Source organism: Lissotriton helveticus, chromosome 2_1 (genome assembly GCF_964261635.1).
Source record: "Lissotriton helveticus chromosome 2_1, aLisHel1.1, whole genome shotgun sequence".
In the NCBI taxonomy this organism is placed as follows: domain Eukaryota; kingdom Metazoa; phylum Chordata; class Amphibia; order Caudata; family Salamandridae; genus Lissotriton; species Lissotriton helveticus.
Window position 1 is genome coordinate 1,728,196,679 of NC_136059.1, and position 22,147 is coordinate 1,728,218,825.

Below are 22,147 nucleotides of genomic sequence, written 5' to 3' on the forward strand. Positions count from 1 at the left end.
CATTTAATATTCTTCATCACGCACTACATGAAGAATAATGCATGGTCCAGTCTTAGTGTCTGTTAGCCTTTCCTCTCTTGACTTCTAGTTTATATCAATATGTTCCCTAAACATCAGATACTAGATAGGGTTTAGGTACATGTCGCTCCGACCCTCCAGACTTTAGTCTCTGCTCCTAGCACAGAGTTCATAGCCCCCAGCTTCTCCTAGTAACACGTCATTGCCAGTTTGCGCGCACCATTAGGTTAGAGGTCCCGGCTCCTTAGGTAGCCCCCTCCAAGGTTTCAGCCCATTTATGACATATTCTGTTACGTTTGCATCACATGTCTATGTATACGCCCTGTTACACCCAGTTACACCTACTTTCACCCTTATCTTTCGCGACTGCTACGCGTCACACCTACTGCTCCACCCACTGCTACGCCCATTGCAATGTAATGCTATGTGTTTGCGTTATGTATATATGCTCATGTATTGTTATTAAAAGTTAGAGCTAGCCATTCCAGATCCTGTCCCCGGCAGCTGCCGGGCCACGCTAGGCCTTGCCATTCTGTTCCTATGCAGGTTATCCTGTCCCTGTCCTTTATGCTGTAATAAACCTGCAAAACTCCCACTACCTCGAATCTTGACTCTTATTTTATTGAGCTATCTGTTATTCATTCATTCATTCAAAAATAGATCCGGTATTATTTATTTATATACCACATAAAGACATAAAGCTTATCCCATAATGTGTAAGTTCTCTGCTTCCAGTGAGCATAATGTTTTGGCACCGTTATTCCATTCCTCCCTACAATTTCAACCTGAGCGATGTAAAACAGATAAACACAGAAGGATTGTCTTGGTGAAGGGTCAGATTAGAGGTAGAATGTGTACCTTTGCTTCCATCTACACTCCTAATTGTATCCAAATCTTATTTGTACACTCACTATTAACCCTAGTGGGGGTATTTGCACAGGGTGAGATCTTCTTGTTAGGGGATTTTAACCTCACTTGAAACAGATAGCATGCACCCCAATAGATCCCCCAGCTGAAGCTTTCCCAAAGTGCTGACACAGGCAATCCAGTCATTGGGTCTTGTGGATGCTTGAAGGACACTTTAGGTCAACTCCCAAGACTATCCATTCTTCTCACATGCACACCACACATACTCTCAAATAGACTTTGTGTTCATTAGCCAAGCCCCTAGCCAAGATCTGAGGGTAGCAACAACGTTTCCAATCACCATATCAGACCATGCTTCTGTGTCAGTAACACTAGACTTGGGTAATCCACCACCACGTTATATTCGCTGGTTTTTCACTAGCTCCCTTATAAGAGATTGCTTCTTCAGGGATGACCTGTGGAAAGCCATTAGAGAGTATTTTCAACTCAATAACCCCCAAGACATTACTTCTTCTAACAATAGGGATGCATTTAAAGCGGTTATGCGAGGATATGCACTGCACTAATCTCAGCACTTAACAAACAGAAAGCAAAGGATCACGTAGCACTTGAAACGGAGCTGCAAAATCTTGAACAGGCCCACAAGGCTTCCTCAACACTAACTCTGCAGCGGAAAGTCACTGTACCGTCGATACCAACAGGGCAGTACTCACTCTTTTACATCTCAAAAGAATGCCCTATGAACAAAGCAACACGGTGGGTTTCCATTTAGTACAGCAGCTTAGGGTCAAGTGTCAAAGGGAATACATTGGAGGGATCCTCCGAGAGTCCGGTGAATTAGAAAACTCAGACACAGCGAAAGCCAGAATATTCTGAAATTCCTACGAAAGGCTCTACACGACTGACCATGTTAGCACTCAAACCCAACTTGACAACCTTGATGGAGTGGATCACCCACGGGTGACTACCACCTAAAAGGAAATGCTAGGGGAAACTTTCAGTGAGGAAGAGAGCCAAAGGGCTATCACAGCCCTGAAACTCCATAATTCACCAGAACCAGATGGGCTCACTGCTCCGACCTGGTTCTGCATCTGGCCCCCCTTTTTAATTACATAGCTGAGACGGAAGCAGTCACACCCTCCATGAGTGAAGCGATTTTGCCGGTTATCCTCATACTGGGAAAAGTTCCCCGCACCTGTGGCTCATATAAGCCCATTGCACTGCTCACTATGGGTACCAAGATGAACTCAAATATTTTGGCATCAGGTTTTGACGACATGATACTGGAGCTGATCCACCCAGTTCAATCTGGCTTCATCAAGGGTAAACAGATGCACGCCAATCTGCAGAGGGTGCTCCACTTAGGCGAAAAAGCAGCAGACAAAAAGATGCTAGCAGTACTGCTAGGTATTGATGTAGAGAAGGCTTCAGACAGGGTAGACTGGTATTTTATACAGTGAGGCTCGTTCATTTCTGTGACCCATTTATAGCAATGATAGGCGCCAATTATGCGACACCGCAGTCTAGAGTATTGATCAATGGTGTGAGCTCCGAGCTTTTACATCTATGTAAGGGGACGAGACATGATGTCACCTATCTCCGCTTTTATTTGCTCTCAGTATCGAACTCCTAGCGTCCAAAATCCATTCCATAACAGCCATCAAAGCCTCACTTTTGGTTATGTATAGCACAAACTATCCTTATTTGCTGAGGCTGTGTTCTTAACACTCTCCTCTCCCCACTCCTCACTAACAGCCCTCCAGGAGGAATTGTGTTTTATGAGGATGTGGCAAGGTTCCGTATTAATCTGAAAAAATCCTTCTTACTCAATCTGACAATGCACAAAGCAGACATGGAAGCCCTGGCTGCATCTAACCCCTTCCAATGGGCTTAAAAATAAAGCACTGATCTTGGTATTAAAATCACCCCCCCAGGTTGACAGACCTGTATTGAACCAATTACCCACCACTTCTAAAGCAGCTGAAAGCAGATCTCAAATGATGGGCACCTATGTATATTTTGTGGCTTTGATGCATACATGCTATTAAGAGGACGGTCCTGCCCAGAGTCCTATAACTTTTTTCAAGGCCTTTTCATTGAGCTAGATCTCCTTAGTGAATACCGAAAGTCGTAAAGTTCGACTTTCCTCTCAGTTCACTTGTGTGAATTGGGGCCATAGTCCTGTGTTTTCCGGGAAACTGGTAGAGAATTTCACAGTTTTACAGTTTGGACTGAGAAAGAGGTACCAAAAACATACATTGTAGCACTGGTAGCTGGACACATATTGTTCTGAGAATATTGCTCTGAGAATTTTAATTAAAGTCCATTCAGAGCAAAGTGTGGAATGTAATTTTAGTGGCCAGTGGAGAGGAGAGTTTCTAAGGAGGAAGAGATGCGAGGCCCATAGCAGGTGATGCAGAAGTAGTTGTGTGGTCATGTTCCAGGCCCATTGGAGTTTGCACAATATGTTTTCTGATACACCAAGGTACGGAGCCCAAACTAGAGTTCAAGGGCTCTGGTAGCTTACAATTGAGCTCTTAGGCCCCAAACATTCATATGATGATTTGGCAGAAAGTTTTGACTACTGAGCAGAATTTTATTTCCAAAGTAAGGTTTGAATGCAAGATTGCTCCCAGTTCCCTCACTTGTTTGAGTGGAGCAGTAGGTCAATCGAATTTTGGTTAAAGAAGGTGCAAGTTGTCACATGTCAGGATTTTAGTCTGAATGCCAGACTGTCTTACTTCGTTCCGGATCATCCATTCATCATTTGTGAGGGTTCATTTGAGATCATCTCAAATGTTGCTTCTAGTTTGTTAGAGGCATTTATTTCAACTTTTTCAAAAACAAACTGAACCCACACAGCCAAGCTTCCGTGCCTTCTGAGAAACTGACGTGGCAGCAGCTCCTCTGAAAATACCGAGATCCCTGCCAAGCAGATGGAAATTTCTAAATATGGAGGTCTGTAGTCTGCCAAGACTCCCTTTGTTGCCCTAGGGAAATTACATACAGACAACTAAAGTCTAAATAAACACTTATGTATACAAAATGGACACAAGCTTACTTGGTTTTTTGGAAGAAACTGGGTTACTGGGTTGAGGAGGGTGAAGCCCTTCTCAAACAGCAACCACAATTCCTCTCAGGGTGAAGTCATAAGCAAACCCTAAAATAACCTGTGCTCAACCCTAGTGTAGCTTGGCACAGAGCAGTCAGGCGTAAGTCAGAGGCAAAGTTTTAAGTAGTTATACTACACTTCAAACCGTAATACAGTAAATCACACCACAAAACTGAGTTAGAGTAATTTTTAATAAATGAAACAAGATCCAAACGACAAAACTCCAATTAGTAGAAGCGGAGATATTCAGTTATAAATATTTTAGTAAATATAGCACCAAAATGCATAAAGTGCCAACTGTGGATATCTGGACATGCCGGACTCGGGCAAAGTCACAAGCTCAGGCCCTCTGCGATGGACACAGGCCGACTACAGGGACCTAGTTAGGCCTGCTGAACAAAGTGCTTTCAATCCTGGTTTGCGAAGTGTTGTGAGGATCCGCTTCAAAGATGTGTTGCAGAGTCAAAGCAATGCATCAGTTTGAGATGTGGTGAGGCTGTGGGGCGAGGTCTGGTGTTGTCATCAAGGATCTCGTTTACAGGTATTTCGATGTAAAGTCCTGCATTGAGGATGCGGTGCGCAGTCGGGGGTGATGCGCCGGTTCTGAAGAGCTGGGTGACTGCGATGTGAAGTCCAGGATTATCTTTGAGGCTGCCATTGACGAGGGATCTGAGGGCCTACACCGAGGATGCGCCACAAAGTTAGGGTGAAGAGGTGGTTCTGAAGAGCTGCGATCCAATGCGGGTTTTTGCGACCGGTCCAAACCATGCAGGCTCAGTTATGCCTCAGTTCTGCTCGAGTTTCCACATCCCGCAGCAGAGAAGATTTGTCGGTTCCCCTAGATCCACAGAGGCTGGCAGAGCACCTTAGGACCACTTCCAAGTGTCCAGGACTGGGGTGGCACCACTTGGCAGGGTAGACTCACAACTTGCAGAGTCAGCAGAGTCCAGGGGCAGATGCAAGGTTGGTTGAGCCGTCTGTCCCTGAGGCTCTAGTCAGGACAACTGGCCCTTGGAGTCACTCTGGTGTTCTGGGTTCAAGAGCTGTATGTCCAGTCCTTTTCACCCAGGCAAGAGGGCAGGAGGGCAGCAGGCGGCAGGTCAGCACAGCAAAGCAGCAGCACAAAAAGGAAGAAGCCTAGCAGAGTGCAGTTGAGCAGAGTGGCAATACTTCAGCAACACCGAAGTCCTTCCTGGCAGAGTATCCACTGGTCCGGGAGTGTACTGATGTGTGGTGTCTGAGGTCCAGTATTTATACCCAGTTGTGCCTTTGAAATGGGGAGAAGCTTCTAGTGGTTTCCCTTTGAAGTCCCCAGGCATCCTGCCTCCTCTGTCCAGGCTCCAGAATAACTACAGGTGGTATGCAACCCTTTGTGTGGAGGCAGGCACAGCCTATTCAGGTGTAACTGTGGCTGTGCCCAGCTCCTTCCTTCCATCCTACAGTAATGCCCCATTAATGCACAAGTAGATGTGGCATAATAGTCTGAGCTGCAGACGTTGGAGCCAGTGGGACCCAGGTTTAAGTCTTGGCATCGGTGTCAACATCCTGTTATCCTGGGCAAATCACTCAATCTCTCTGTGCCTACAATTTAGCACCTTGAGACCCTCGCCGCGCTTTACAAATCCTGGATTTACCTAAGCTTCCTATTGTGTGTGGCTGTCTGGGAGGAATACATTAAGCCTAAATTGTGTGTGGCTGTCTAGGAGGAATACACAAATCATGTTAGCTACACCTTGTCATGTGACCAGAGACACGCTACAGACACTAAATGGCTAAGTCAGGAAAATGCCAGCTTTCTAAAAGTGGCATTTTCAAAACTGTATTTACAATCTGACTTCGCCGAAAGTTAGGATTTAAAATTCTAATTCCAGTGACACCAAACATGATCTGGTTGCTTGCTCCCATTTGGAAATTACATATACAAAAGGTGATACAGTAACTCTAATGTGATCCTGTGGGAGAGGTAGGCATTGCAGTAGTAAAAAATAAATGTAAGAGTTCTTCACTCCCAACACGTGTAAAGCTTAAATGTACATGCCTTACTTTTTAAGTACATTACACCGTGTCCTCTGACCTGTCCAAGGCCTGCCCTAGGGTGACTTATATGTATTAAAAAGGAAGGTTTAGGCATGGCAAAAGGATTTACTTGGTCAGGTCTAAATGGTAGTTTAAACTCCACACACAGGCTTCAATGGAAGGCCTGAGACATGTTTAAGGGGCTACTTAAGTGGATGGCACAATCTGTGTTGCAAGCCCGCTAGTAGCATTTTATTTACAGGCCCTGGGTAGATGTACTACCACTTTGCTAGAGACTTATAAGTAATTTAAATATGCCAATTGGGTATAATCCAATTTTATCATGTTTAGGAGGGAGAGGACAAGCACTTCAGCACTGGTTAGAAATGGTGAAGCATGCAGAGCCCTAAGGCCAGCAAAAACAAGATCAGCAAAAATGGACGAGGTAGGCGAGGGGAAGACCACCCTAAGGCTGATTGGTCTAATGGTTTTCTCTTAACTACATCAACTGTAGATAGGGCTATGTTTAAATTAACTTGGTCATGAAATGTCCTTTTGTAATTGCTTTGTTATTGCTAGCATGTTTGGCATCAGGCTCTGGAGCAGTAGCGGCCCGTAGTGGGAGTGCTGCTGGGCGCTGACGTGGGGCGGGGAGGGGCAGGGTGGGGGTAGTAAACTTCGGATTACAGCCGATTAGAGGTAAGTAAAAATATAAATAAATAAAACTAATTTCATTGCACGCGCTGCATCGCCAAATGGGATGCAGCACGAGCAATGAAATTTGTTTGATTTATGTATATATTTACTGACCTCTAATCAGCCGTAATCTGTCATTTACTACTCCCCACCCCACGTCAGCGCCCAGCAGCACTCCCACTACGGGCCGCTACTGCTCTGAAGAGATTCCTGATTTAAAGGAATGAGGATAGATTCTGCAAGGGCAGCCACTGACATATGTTAAGGGCAAGTTCTCCTTGAATAGAGCTTGTCAGCAGGAGCCTGCTGTGGGTCAAGACTCACTTGCACAATGTGGCAAGACCAAGGAATCTGGAAGGGTGAAAGGATAGTAAGCAATTGATATGGCTGCTAAAGTGAATGGTGAAGGTGAGATGCTGAAAGGATTTGAGCATATAGTAAAAGAAGACGTCTTAGTGTGGAAGTAAATGTCCAAGTCCATGTCTATTTCTTTGCACTGGTTTGCCAGTGAATCACATAGTTATAGAAAGTGGGCCATTTCCCAGGGGCAGACACTGCAGAATGGAATTCTAAGATGGTCCTAAAGAGTTGTTTGGAGTAACATGATGCATGAGTGAGTAATAAGAATATGTTGTCCATCCTAACTGCATATGTTTATAGCAATTGCCCAAAAATAATATAGGAGTAAAGTTTGGTTCCTTCGTCATTTCATGCACATCAGTGTGGACTAAATCATACTTCAGGTTTTTATTGTGTCTAAGTGCAAAGAAGGGGTTTTCAAACTCACCCCACCACAAAATTCAGACTCGGCCTTCTTGCATTTATCTAATTTTTCCACACACTTGGAGTGGAACTACATCTGGATCACAAAACTAAAATATCATCTTGTTTAGTGACTTTGTAAGAAGGTGTATAAATATTTTGGTCTGGGATCTGGGGATCACAGAAAGTAATATCACTTTCCATTGATTTATACAATGTTTATAGGTCTTATGTTTCATATATTTTAAATTATGAAAAAGTGATTGTTGCTTGTTTCGTTTTGTTATTGCTTTTGACAAATATCGGGTGGGATTTAATACTTTGTATGGTTTAACATCAGGATTATAGGTTGTCAAATATGTGCTTCTCCTATATTCTCTGTGGGCACACCTATGACAATTTGAAAGTAGAATGGCCAACATTTTGTATCCACACTGTGGAATTATAGAATTTACAGCTAAATGATGAAAACTGAAATTTAATGTGAGGGAGAACAAAAATGAAGATATAGCAATATGGTCCAATCAAACAAATAACAACGACAATGGTACATTATATTGTACAGTGTTTGTACAAATATTGATTTTGGAATAGTAATCTTTCATTTTAATGTATGTCTTAGACATAATGTATATACTTTTATAAGTTGAAGAAAGAGATTTGGTACCGAAGATGGCTCCAAAGAATAATATTGATAGCTTAAACATAGTTTTGATAGATAGAAGTCGTACTATATTCTAGACACTGACATAGAGGATTGAACTGATTGATTTATTCATGGCCATAGGAACGTCAGACAGGTATGATAGGACTGATTGCATGTGAAATAACTGAAATATATCTAGAAAATCAAGCTGCACATGGGGTATATTGTGAATAATGGCTATAAGATGTTTTAGGCAGATAAATGAAATACCACAGTGATGTTATTCTTGTCTCCCAAACAATTCTTTCTAGGAAAATGTTTTCTATGATATTACTCGGTGGACATATGTTTTGCCTTTATCTAGGAGATCTAGTATAGGGTATGTTGTTAAGGAGTATCTCCTTTTTCAGATGGCTTATCACCCAGAGATTTCACATCCTAAAATGCCGGGGTGAACCATCTCAACCCACAGAGTTCCCTTGAGGTTTGTAGTCCTGATTCTTAACTAAGATTCGCAATAAACATATAAATAAGTCTTTACTTCACGGCTCATTCATTTTGGGAACCCACAGACGTGTAAAGGGTTACAATAAATATCTATGCAACTCATAAGATATTCAGATCCCTACTCCTATCTTCTTAACGATTACCATATTCATTCCAAATCTATACAGGTTTAGGAATGAGGTTTTCACATGTTTTGCATTTTTCAGTGATACGCATTTTTTCCACAAAGAGAAAACCTTTCTTTCTAGGGAAAGACCTTCCCCAACACTTTCATAAGAACACTGTTAACCCTATGGTTTGAAACAGAAAAAGTGTATGCATTGCCAGGGTCGGAACCATTATAAGTTTAACTGTGTTGACATGAGTTTTCACCCCAATACTACTCTTTGCTCAGAGTTGGGTGAACTGTCATGTTTGCCCCACTTGCTCCACCAGTTGCAACCTTAGACCACCAGTACCATGGACATCAGGTAGTTTGTCTAAGTTCTTCAGATCATCCGCCCTATTTATGGCAGATGTTCTGATGTACTTTTTATTTGTTCAGGAACAGCAGGAAAACCTGGTAGTCTCAAAAAGCCCAGGAGTCCTAAACAGAAAAGAATCAAATAAAAACCTTGCTTTGGGAGTTTGTTTTGAAAAAAATAAAGAAATTGGCGGAGCAGCTGCATTAAACATGGTGACTGCTTAATACACTTACAGTATCATCAGAAGAGCTGCCATGGTGGCAACTCCTCTCCAGGCACAGATCTTTAACCATGACAAGCAGTCATCCACAAAGGTGGCAGAGGTTATGATATCCGCCTCCCTGCCATGACAGCGGGATGTTCGTCATACACTAAATAATCCCATAAGTTATACAGAACGGTTCCCCAAAGTGGCAAACATTTCCACATGAGTTAGTAGAACTCCATTCGTAAAATTATATATTTACTGACACAGTGAAATGGATTTTGAAGTTCAATAGTGCAAAGTAGACTTTGTGAATGAGGCTCATGGTGTCTGCTCTGCCATCTCTGCAAGGACACTGTATTTAATCATTGGTCATGTTCATTAGAAATCTAGGGCAATATTTATGAAGGTTTTGTGTCACATTGTGCTGCGCAGGGGGACGCAAGCGCAATGCAAAACCTACATCAGAATTATCGAGCAATGCAGCCCTGCATGGATTGATAAAGTTACAGTAATGCAACACAGAGCAAATCGCGGTGTTGCGTTACTCTGCCCTGGGAAGGCGTTCCCTGGGTGTAGCGTGAGTGTTCCCATGCATTCACCCATTGAGGTTGGAGCATTCCCAAATTTACCAACACTGGTATGCATACCTGAGAATCTATCAAAATGCTGCTCCTCCCCAGGTGAGGCATAACTAGGAGAAATATCTGTATTTCTCCTCCTTACTTCCTCTTTCTAAGTGTGCTGCAATCTGCAGCACACATTGAAGGAGGAAAATGCCTTTCAGGATTGTTTCTGTGCAGGAAGGTCCCTTCCTCACAGAAACTATGCTGCTTATAATGCAGGCACCTTTTTATCATGTGCAGGGGTGCCTGCGTTGGCACTGGGTAGCACACTGTGCGCCAGCACTGTGAAATACCAGGAATGCATCATATATTGTAAAGTATGGCACATTCCTGGCCTTTTTCCCTATTACGCAGCACAACAAGGGGACTTGCCACGCTTCTCTGTGTAATTTTTTCATGAATATGCCCCCTAACGTGTTAATTTTCCATAAGTTACCACACTAATATTATTTCATTTAAATAATGGTAGGGCCTTCCAATGGGATCACACATCTTGAAAAATAATTAACATTAATTACATAACAATCCTTTGTACTTAATTAGGCAAACGACTACAGTTTCATTTGAGCTCTTCTTTCAAGTTGACCCTTCCACTTTCCATAAATGAACAACATCAGGTGCAATGGGAAAATCCTAAAGTGTGTTGATTGCCAAGGGGCTCAGAAACCTTATGCTGTGAATGGCTATGCACTTGGAAGTGCCCTGAAATAAATTGCATTTGTCCCTGTCTGTGTCCCCTGTGAAAAGTGTTTAGCTCAAGGAGACTGTGCTTTAGCAGATTGATGTAAGAATGATTCAGACTCTTAATTCAGTCTCTTAATTAATTCAGAATAATTAAATAATTTGACTACATTTTCCTCTGGGGACGGTCTATCTCATTGTAAGGTTCTAGACTTTTATTTATACCTACTTGATGAAATTGTTAAGCATTAGCCTACAGGTCAGGATATGAATCCTGGAGGGAGAGGGGATAAAGTGTGTTGTACTTTGTTTAATAAATCTCCCGCTTCTTGGAACTGTAACTGTGGTGTGGCGCGTGTTACCGCCAATTTCAGAGTATGTCTTCTAACCCTTACAGTGGTGACTGCTGTATTTGCCTAGCTAAGGGTGAGTAGAAATATTTAAATCATGCTGATGGCTTTTCTCACTGATGTGGGCAATGGCTTCAATTCTATAATCTAACAATTGCAACACTTCATGTACACGTCTCCTGAGCTGATGAAAAGTTTTTCTACCAATGTTCATGACCAAGCAGGCTTGTTTGCACAGTATGTTTACTTTTTGATCACTGTTAATATGCACAGACCTTTAAACACTCTTTGCTTTGAAATGTATTTGAATAAGATTTTGTAACTAAGAAACTGGAGTGCAGAACAGTAAATAGAATATTAAATAAAACTGATAAGTAGCAGACATATTTCCATGTGGGCAAAGGAATGTCAGCTTAAACGTATCCTACGAAATTGCCAAGTGGTATTTGCTGTTTGTCCGCAAATATCACAGCGTGCCAGGATGCAAGAAGGAGCAAGTATTTACCAATGGTAGCAGGAGGTGGAATTAGGCAAATACCGCCACTTTTGCGCATGTGCGCACCGCAACCTTTATGTGAGCAATAGAACAGAGAAAATCACACCAGCATGCACAAACACCTAAATCACATTCATGCATAGGAATGTAAAACCATCGAAATGCAGACCTTGCCATAAGTGCGTTTACTTCCTCATCCCGTTGTGCAATTCACAACCACTTTAAGTCAGACAACTCTACACTACTGCAATGCTCATTTCGATAGCCTCATAGCCAGTCAATATCAATCCAGGGGATTAATAACTCACAATAAAAATGATTTTGTAGCCAGGGTACCCTTATGCAAGGAGATGAAATTACTGATAAAAGAAAGTGAGGAAAAATATTTAATTGATTAAATGTCCAAACAGCAACTCATTCAAAGGGTCTTACTACCCATAGCAACACAAATACACTCATTTTAAATAGAAGATCAGCCTGCCAGCCATTTCCCATACCTCTAAATATTCCACTGCTGAATATTGAAAATGAGGTTTTAAAAAAAACCTACTATGTCTACCCAACTGTAACTATTTTAAAATTAAGGAGATATTAAGCAACAAAAAAATAGATAGGTATAAGTGATTAAAAGTCTATACTTTCCTCGCACATTAGTTGAACCATATGGCTTCACTACATTAACAGCGCAAGGCTCATTTACTATAGCCTGCTCTGCAGAATAGGCATAAAATTCAATAGCTCAAAAAACAGCCCATGTTGTCCATTTGACCATTGATATTGAATGCCCATAGTTGGGTCTGTTGTGAAGATACAGTAAACACTTGTGAAGCAACTGACAGACTGCTGCTGAAGCACATTACTGAGCATGCCAGACAGGTTCTGACTTGGACAAGGAACATATTAGAGAATGTATAACATGTTTAATCGTTTTAGTATTCTAGAGCACTAACCATATTTTCTGTGACAAAATTAAATATCCAATTTTGTTCATTTGCTGCAGTTTCCTTTATTGGAAATTATTTTAATTTGCCTGCTCCTATATCAGAAGCAAGGCATCCAAGAGAGTCTCATTTTTGTCATAAATACAGAATGTCAGCATTCATGTTGTTCGGTATATCTATGTGGTGAAGCTATAGTAAAACACTGTAGTATCACGTGGTAAGACTGCTTCATCTCTTGGAAGTATGTTTTACTCAGCATCCAGACTTTTTTCTCACATGGCCCAAGAACATATTCCTGAATTTGTAGAAAATGTGTCCTCATTTTAAATTCGGGACTACTTACCATAACTTTTGAGAGAAAATCAGGGAGCATATTACCAAGGGTGGCGATAGGCAATTATCGCCAGTTTAGAGTCCGTTTTCGGAGCTAAGCGGCGATAATTCTAACGCTCTATTAGCAAGCTGTCGCTAACTGATGTTAGCGACAGCTTTTAGGCGATAGCGAGCGGTTTGGGGCCCGCTTTGCATGTCAGCTATATTTATCGGTAATGACATGCAAAGTGGGCGTACCCAACCTGTTAGCGACTGAAAGCAGTCGCTAACGTCACTATCGCCTATTAGCAAGGCAGGCGTAGCAATGGAAATATTCCCGCTATCGCCAAAAACCAATGCCTGCTCAGACCAGTTCTTAGCCATGTTATCCAATAGGAGGTGGATAACGTGGCTAAGAGCATTTCGTCGCTAATGCGTGAATATCGCTGTATCCTCAGCGATATTCACGCATTTCGACTGACTTTTATTGCTTTTGAGATAAACCTTGCTAATAGCTGGATCTTGCAAATTGTTCAATGATTTCTGCTTGGAGCTGTCAGAGGCTTATCCTGAAAATGTCCTTTGGATTTCTCAAGCAGGCCAGCTGGTCATTCAAAGTGCGGGGTATACATTTGACCAAAAAAACACAATATAAGATGCCTCTGTGTATCAACTGGGGCTTCTTGCCACCATGCTGGTGCACAGGAAGGAGAACATTTGACTTTTTATACACTGGATCCATAATCACCAGAAACGGCTGTTGCCTGTGGATGGGATGGCTGATCTATATTTGAAAGATGCATAATGTACTCGCTACAGTTCCACTTCACAGGAAGTTTCTTTAATACCAACCAGAACGACAAGCGTGGAAGTCCCTTTAACTCACCCTATGTTCAATTCCAAAGTATTTCACCTAGTTTGTAAGACCTAAGGCAGAGGCCTTTATTTTTATGGGTTTTGTATAGCGCCTGAATCACCCCCTGAGGGGTATCTCTGCGCTTTTTTATATATGACTCAGTGTCTGAGATAAAGTGCTGTGATTAGCATTGAAAGCACCGCTTGTACTAGGTACCTCTTGTATTGCAGACAGTCCAGATTTTGTTGGATGTGGAGTTCCTAGTAAATTGGAAAACGTTCTTATTTCAATCTTTCCCAATGATAAAGTTTATTATTTGAAACTTTATTTTTGGGGGTTTTTTGTGTGCAGAAAAAAGGAGAAAAGGAGAAACAAGCGTACAGTGAAATGGTAATGAGGTTGTGCCTGCCATGTCAACCTGGCATCACAGTTTACAGTCAAGAAGCAAAATATAAGAGATACATTCACATGTACGTAGCACATGAAGAACAATCATCGTAATTACTTCCATTAGTTGAAATGCGAGGTTGTATTTTTACTGCAAGCTTAGATGACAATGTCTTAATTTCTACAACGTATCTACTATATGATTTAAGACCCGTATGTAAAAGCCCTGAAACCCACATATATTAGAAAAGGGAACCAAATGTATTCATCTTTGCTCATTTTGTTGCGTATTGTGGCAGTCAGTTTATCGATTGCATATATGGTCTGTATTTTAGACAATCACATGGAGATCAGTGAAGGAGTAGGCTATTGATAGTCTTGTTATTAGTGGTATCTAAGCCAACAGCTTTCCAGCTATGTTAGTGAGCATGTTGTCTCCATTCTTACAAAAGCGATTTACCAATTTATTAAGTGGATCAAGCCTAAACGTGATTCCAGTAATATCCTTAATATGTAATACAATTTCTTTCCACACTATCTTTAATTGTTAACAAGCCCACCACATATGCGACCTTCAGCACATCTGTCCACAACCTTTCCAGCAAGAGTATGAGCCCCCAGATTTCTCTCGACGTTGTCCAGCTTGCGGTGAAGTATTATCTCAAATGGATCTTCATAGCATTCTGCTTTTATTGTTAACATATAGACATTGAAGTGACCCTCATCCATATTACGGCCCATAAATCCAATGTTGGATTGTTTGAGCTTTCTGATGGACAAACAAAAATGTACTCTGCAACTTTATGCTCAGAAGATGTGGGCCAATCACAAGGAGTTGTGGTCAGGTCTTCTTTTGCAGTAATGTGGGATAGGTATCATTCTGTGTAGGGTTTCAATTATGGATATTTTATAGTGACTAATAGTTGCAGCGAACTTCAACATGTGGAGATGCATCACTTTCATATGGAACTATCAAGAAATTCGTTCCCTCCTTTAGATCAGGAGCCCTCCCTGGGAAGAGATGGAATCGAGGACACAAGAAACAGAAGACAAATCTTTGAGGTCCAATGAAGGTAAAATTGTGGGATTAGGTGCCGCTTTGTGTGGGCTGTACAGTCTAAAGGAGCCAGTTCTCAGCTGGTGGAGAGAGGTCAGGGATAGAGTTGTCCATGCCTGTCACATATGCAGGTGGTGGCAGGGTCCTTAGCAATGAAAATATTAACCAAGTATCACATAGAGGTTCACAGTGGCTGAAAATTAACATTTCAGCAGTGTGATGAATCAATCACCTGGGAACCGCAAAATCAAAGCAATTGATTAACCTTCCAAAGAGCTTTTGGCAGTTTTGACAGCAAAATCAAGCAGATCCTTTTCTACCACAGCATAGTGGTCCATTGTAATTTTAGGCTTTAGAGACATTACAGAAAATGGAGGCTAAACAAGAATGTTTTTCCAGTCTGTGATTTGTGTGGATTCCTTTCCAGGCCAATCTGTCCACCTCATAGTTTACTTATGAAATTCCTGTTTCTTCCACTGTAACATAGATGTGATGGCATCAGTTAGGACTGCATTCAGACAGAATAAATGCCAGTGTCTACTTTATGACTTTTTGCAGTTAATTGTGAAACAAATGATCTTGAAAAGGTGAAGCTTGGAGGACTCCATGTTTTCAGTAACGATCTAGAGCCAACTCAACTTGGTACTTGCCCAAGTATTTGTCCATCATTTCCGTATCTTCTCGGGGATTCCCAGGGTCTTCAGCATTTATTGATTCTGGTCCAGCTCATTAGATTATTGTTATAGAATTGATTTGGCAATTACAGTGAGATCCAGGGTTTTTTGATCGAAGCTTCTAAGTGCATCATGGAGACATGAACAACAGTCATTCATAAACGCATAGCCAGGGCTAGTTCAGTCACTTGGTGTTCTTAGGTTGCAATTAATATTAGGTTTGTTCAAAAAACGTGTAAATTAGTTTTTCTTATTTACACAAAATTCTGCATAGACCATGCAAAATATAAAACCGGCATTTAGCACTACATTCAAAGTTGAAATGCATCCTCACATCCCTTCAGGATGCAAAGACGAAAAACATAGCACAAAAAACACAAGTTCTGTAAGCAACAGCTGCTCTGGTCCTTCTCGTTCTTACTGTGCTCGTTTGTTAAAACTTGGCAATGAGGCGTAATGATGTAATTTAGGGAACTTTGTAACAAGCGTAATGCAAAATCAGCAAAATTCCATGAGATTATGTCAGTGTACCAGAAATTTCACCCAGGTCTTCTTGATATGCATTGAACAATCATAATGTCAGCTTCTGGTGTTGACTTTTAAAATGAAGATTTTCCTACATTCTGTGATGTTAATCAAATTTTTTTGAAGTCGTGGAGGCGGATGCTTTGGCACAGGAGAATAAATTGCATTACACACATTTTGTATACTGCCAGGACCTCTATGATGTAGAAGTTGATCCCAAACCCATGACCCCACATGAGTTGGATTTCAAGTGCTTCATAGAAAAAGCACCACATATAAGAGTCTGGGGATAACAGAGAAGAAGGATAAAGGAAGGGAGAAACAAAGGAATGGCTCTGCAGCGTCCTCGGGATCTGACAGTACTCACCACAGTAGGCTAAAGGAAAAGAATATCGCGCAATAAGAACAATCCACACTTATCTTTTACTAGCAAAAAAGGTCACTTTTATTTAAGACCATCAAAAACAGAATATCCAATTCTTTGCATTTATTCCTACAGAAAGAAAACGCATTGTTACATTTCCCCAAACATTTCCCATAAATGACTTTAAAACCAAAAACTTTTCCAACAACTTTTCAATTGATAATCCCGATACTGTACAATCCAGAACCATTGTTTTTCTCCTCATTCTTTTTTCCTTAGCCATTTTACCCCTAACCTCCCCCCACCACCAGAGGGAAAGGATAAGCCCGCTCTAGACTATCCTAACCCCCCCCAACAGAGCGCCTACAGATCTTAAAAGAACGGATAACTGTAACAACTGTCTTAACGTGACAGATTTTTAAATTTATTTATTTATTTATTTTAAAAGAAAAAATTAAAATAAAAGAAACTAAAAAAAAAGAGGGATTATAAGCCCTCCCCCTGAACAATCACGCTAGGTGGATTGTTCCACTGCGTGAATTTTCCCGGGGGGACACCGGCTCACGCCAAGTCCCCCCGGGACCCATAGCTTGATTAAACACTCCAGTAGCAGACACAATTGAGAGGAGCAGATTGCAGCAGTGGTGTTCGAAGAACAGCTTTGTAGCAGTAATAATAACTGAAGTAAGGGGAACCGGCAAACACAACAAAGGTAAATGCACAGTGAAGACTGGATGTGAACTGGTACTGAAGTAACTCAACAAAACCTTGAATTGCTTGCACTAGTTTAAGTATTGTCTCTTTCCCCGCCAGTCCTGGAAGTACTCATCCGCCATCTTGAATTGGGAAGACACAATATTATCTGATGGAACATGTACCCTAATGCAATGGGAAGAACGCCAACATTGTCAGCACCTTCAATGTCGCTAAATAGGTCTCCACAGACTCCATGTGCCTCTCTCATGTCTGTGGTATGTCCCAGAAAACGGCAAGACCTCCTTAAAACTCTTACTCAGTACTGTATTTGGACATTTGGCATTCATGAGCATTTTGTGACCGTTTTCTTTAATTTCGTTGCGGGACCAATAGCAGCAAATTGGGATAATGTTTAAAGCGGATAAAAGCATGATTTGCAGGAATCTCACATCTCTGTGAGAAATGTCCACACCATTTTCTTTAACTGGCTCCGTCTATACCAGCACTATAAATTTCGGCTATATTGAAAAAATCCCAGAATGACCAGGTCATTACCACATGTTGTTTCCTGAAGTCCCGGCACATTTCAGCTCCCACCTTTAGAAAACGTAGACAGCATGTGGTTTTACTGAGTGCAATTCTGCAACAATTAAAAATTGATAAATGTGTGTGGTGGTAATTCCATAGAACGACTGTGAAATCACCACTCTGCTTAACTTAGAAGGAGAGACTTTGTTCTCGTAAAAAGGAGACTATATCATGCTACAGTCTGTGTAGGAAAACTTGAAAGTGAGAAAAATGTCTATTGTTCAGTATAATATCTGGGTATAGTGTTTTTTTAAGTTCTTTTGGTTGATAGTACAAAACAAGACAATCAATACATCCTGCAAACCACAAAGCATCACCCAGTGCATGGTAGAAACATCAGTCTTAAGAGAGCTTTGACTTTTCATGGGAATCATGTATTCGTGGGGTGGAGTCAGTATATGCATATAACTATAAGCTGTCAGGATAACTCTGCCATGTGCCCCAGATCCATTTAAATTTGGTCGGCCAACCCCTCCCTTCATAAAGAAATTTCCCAGCTTTCATACAGCAGTTAATGTCCATAGTCCATCGCTCCAAGTGATGCAGGGTTGAAGAACCCCACAATTGTGCAACGTTGTGCCGGGCCACCACAAACCTACATCACAGAGAAGACGCTGATACCCTCCTGATCACCCCACACTCCTAAGACACAGATTTCCCTCCAGGGTGAGGGGAGGCCCCCAACCTTGGCCAAAGTGTCTAACACATTCTGCCAGAGTGCCAGTACGGCCTCAGGGTGGTGACATCCCATAGTGTATATATATATGTAACATTATGCCTACACAGCCCGAAAGGCAGGTATCATGGTATATTCTGCCAATCCCACCCAGCATCACTCTAGTATAATAGTTTCTATGTCCTAAGTTCAACTGTACCAGGCAGGGATGTATGACGTTACAACGCATACTTTTACAACGCCTACCTTTACAACGCGGTTTTTACAACGCATACCATTACAACGCATAATGCTTTTAGGCGCTGGATAGTGAATAGTTTAATTTACTATTCCAACTCCAGTCCCCGTGGATAGTAGGGAAGGTTATTGGATAGTAAATTAACCTATTCCCTATCCTAGAGCGCCCCCCTGAGCAATGCGTTGTAATAGTTTGCGTTGTAAAAGTTGCGTTGTAATGGTAGGTCGTTGTAAAAGTTTCGTTGTAAAGGTTGTTTACCCTCTCCCACGTCCCCTTCGAAGCCTACAGGGCAACAGGCTTTATTCATGAGCTTCCTATAAATCAGTGACGTTACCTTTCCTTGGTTTAGTTCGCTTTTATAATTGCCTTGGTAGGTGTTACTTCGGTGCAAAAGCACACTGCAATGGTGATCAAAACAAATCAAATTCATTAATGCAAAATGTAAATACAATTCAAAGAATATATGAAGGTCGTAGCTGAATCATATGTATTCAGTAAGTTACGTTTCATGTTGCAGCAGGTTTACCCATGTCCCCCCCCTTTTTTAAATGTTCTAATACTTTTCAATTTTAGGCCAAGCTTTCTAAATAATGATAAATAAAACAAAAGCACTCTGACATCAATTCATTTGTTTTTTCTTTAAAAATATGTATTGTTTTGATTGCATATTACATTTACACATATTGAAGTCAAACCGCATTAGCATGTATTTCGCAAAATCCATCAAACACAGGAAGAATTTGTCAGTTTCGATTTCACACAATTAAATTAAACAGGTGAAATTACTGTCAATGTTGATTGCTCGTTCCAACCTGGAATAATCTGACAAATATATTTCTTACTGCTAAAATTAATGGTACTGCACGCACAAGTTCTCTCTGTGTGTGCTTTGTATTCAAAGGCAAATTAACAGTAACTATTATAACCCACAGTGGGAAAATCAATATTGCATGGTTCATGTCTCCCTTCATGATATCTGGATTCATTAATGTTGTAAATGTGCTCATTCCCTAGCCATTGAATATGCAAATTATAACGATTGTGTTAATTGGCACATAAATACATTGCAAAACAATGGACTTTACAAACAATTAATGAACAAGTCACAAGGCTGTATCGTTTCCAACAAGCATTTAAACTTCAGCTCACCTCTAAAGTCCCAGAATTCTCAGTCTGTTTTTTGTTTCTAGCTTCATCACCCCTCGCAAGGCTTCCGGTTCGGAACTGTCCGAGAAAGCAGTGCTGAAGATTATGTGAAGAAAAGCTTCCCTGAAATGCACGAGTACATGAGAAGGTACAATACACCCGCAACGTCGGACGGAGTTGAATTCCTAAAGTAAGAGTCATTTTGTTTTTATAAACCCACATTGTCATCCAAATGTCCCTTTAGGAGTTCATAGGCCAATAGTGAGATTCTGTTTGATTGAATGGTCACTTCAGTTTGAGCATGTCTCAATAACATTAAAGGAGGCACTGAGACTAAAGTGACAATATCGGCAACACACCCAACCCGCAAACACAGCAATACTACAATAAAGAACACACAAGACACATTGGTTGTTGGAGAAAACATTGCTGCAGGTTTATTTTGCATAAGAAATAGGCCAACATGGTGGGTCAATTTATGGGTGATCCAAGGGCAGGCATCCCCGTGCTGCCTGCCCACCTGATGAACCAAATTGCCCTGTGGCATAACCAATTGGTGCTAACCATTTTGGGGGATTACCCCTTATATCCTGTGGACCACCAGTCCACCCATTTTCTCACGCCCCTTGAGGGGCCGGAGCGTATCCAGGCAAGACCCCGGTTGCTCAGGTTTACAACCGCCCAAAGGACTATCGGGGCACCGTCAATCCTCCTGGGTCCTGCTGTATGGACTTCATGGGGCTATTTGGCATTTGCACCCTCCTTCTGGTCCTGAATAAAGTACCCCTATGTACCATTTAGCCTCTGGATTGCCCTGTAACTCCACTTGCAACACAAAATAACAAGTTAACATCCTTCCTACACTTGCCACCCTTCCAGCCGACATGCCGGGTAAGCGGAAGGGAGGGAGACGGTGTGATCATCGTGTGAAAAGGATCGCCGGCGGGGGAGGTAGATATATCTGCCCCCCACCCACTGGCACGCCGGAAATGACAGAGTAGCACTTGGACATCCGGGAGGTCCAAACACTAGCCCTGTTGTGTTTGTGCCATCATGTGGCACTAAGGCGCCCACCCTCCTATGGGGGGGGGCCCCTGCGTGGGCTGCGGGCAGTCTCATAGTGCCAATATCGGCAACACACCCAACCCGCAAGCACAGCAATACCATGATAAAGAAAACACATTGGTTGTTGGAGAAAACATTCCTGCAGGTTTATTTTGCATAAGAAATATGCCAACATCGTGGGCCAACTTCCAGGCGATCCAAATTGCACCATGGCATAACCAATCAGGGCTAACTGTTTTGGGGGATTACCCCTTACATCCTGTGGACCACCAGTCCACCCATTTACTCATGCCCCTTGAAGGGGCTGAGCGTATCCAGGCAAGCCCCCGTTTGCTCAGGTTTACAACCGCCCGAAGTACTATCGGGGAGCTGTCTTTCCTCCAGGGTCCTGCTGTAAGGATTTACTGGGGCTATTTGCCATTTGCAACCTTCTTCTGGTCCTGAAGAGGGTACCCATATGTACCATTCAGCCTCTGGATTGCCCTGTAACACCGCCACAGCTGTGGGTGTGGCACCCGCCATACCCAGGGCCACCCACCAAGGCAGGCATTCTTACTTACACCCTGCTGATTCTAGGGCATCACCCAGGTCCAACCAAAACAGGTCCATGCCCATACTAGACAAATGGACACCCATCCACATCAAAACTCCTGTGGTCTTGGCATGCACAAGTCTGATAAAGCCAGGAACCCCTCTGTTCAGTGAAATAAGCCCCTGCACTGTTTACCCTCCTGCGAGAAATTTCAGCGGCCTCTCCAGACCTGACAATTCCCATTTACCTCTGATTTGGTTACCAGTTCTTTCAGCTGGACAATTCACATCTACCTCTGCAGGTGTTTCCCGGAACTATCTGGCAAACCTTGTGATGTAGCACTAAAGAGACCATGCCTAATTCACAGAGCCATCAAATTTTATACAATTTTAAATTGAGTTGAACCAAGCCCTCATGCTTGGTGTGCTTGCACACTGCTTATTTATCCTTCCATAAGCAAGTTCGATGGCCTTCACTTAACTTGCGAACTACTGTTCTCTGTTTTACCCACAGCTTTATTTACCCCCATGCTCATGGTCAATGGCTTCCCTCGGGTTGCAGCAACTGATCTCTACTTTTACCACTTTTCAGGAAGAAATCCCTATTGTGCACTTTGCGCCAATAAGAGCCTTTGGGAGGTGCAA

At 42.1% G+C, this 22,147-nt stretch overlaps 1 protein-coding gene across 1 annotated transcript in view; it reads left to right on the plus strand.

The window, feature by feature from the left end:
* GRIN3A (glutamate ionotropic receptor NMDA type subunit 3A) overlaps nucleotides 1-22,147 on the plus strand; it is a 610,101-nt gene that overhangs the window by 389,256 nt on the left and 198,698 nt on the right. Inside the window, exon 4 of the mRNA XM_078677625.1 lies at nucleotides 19,951-20,096. Within this exon, the coding sequence (XP_078533751.1) occupies nucleotides 19,951-20,096 (146 nt within the window). The remainder of the gene's footprint in view (nucleotides 1-19,950; nucleotides 20,097-22,147) is intronic.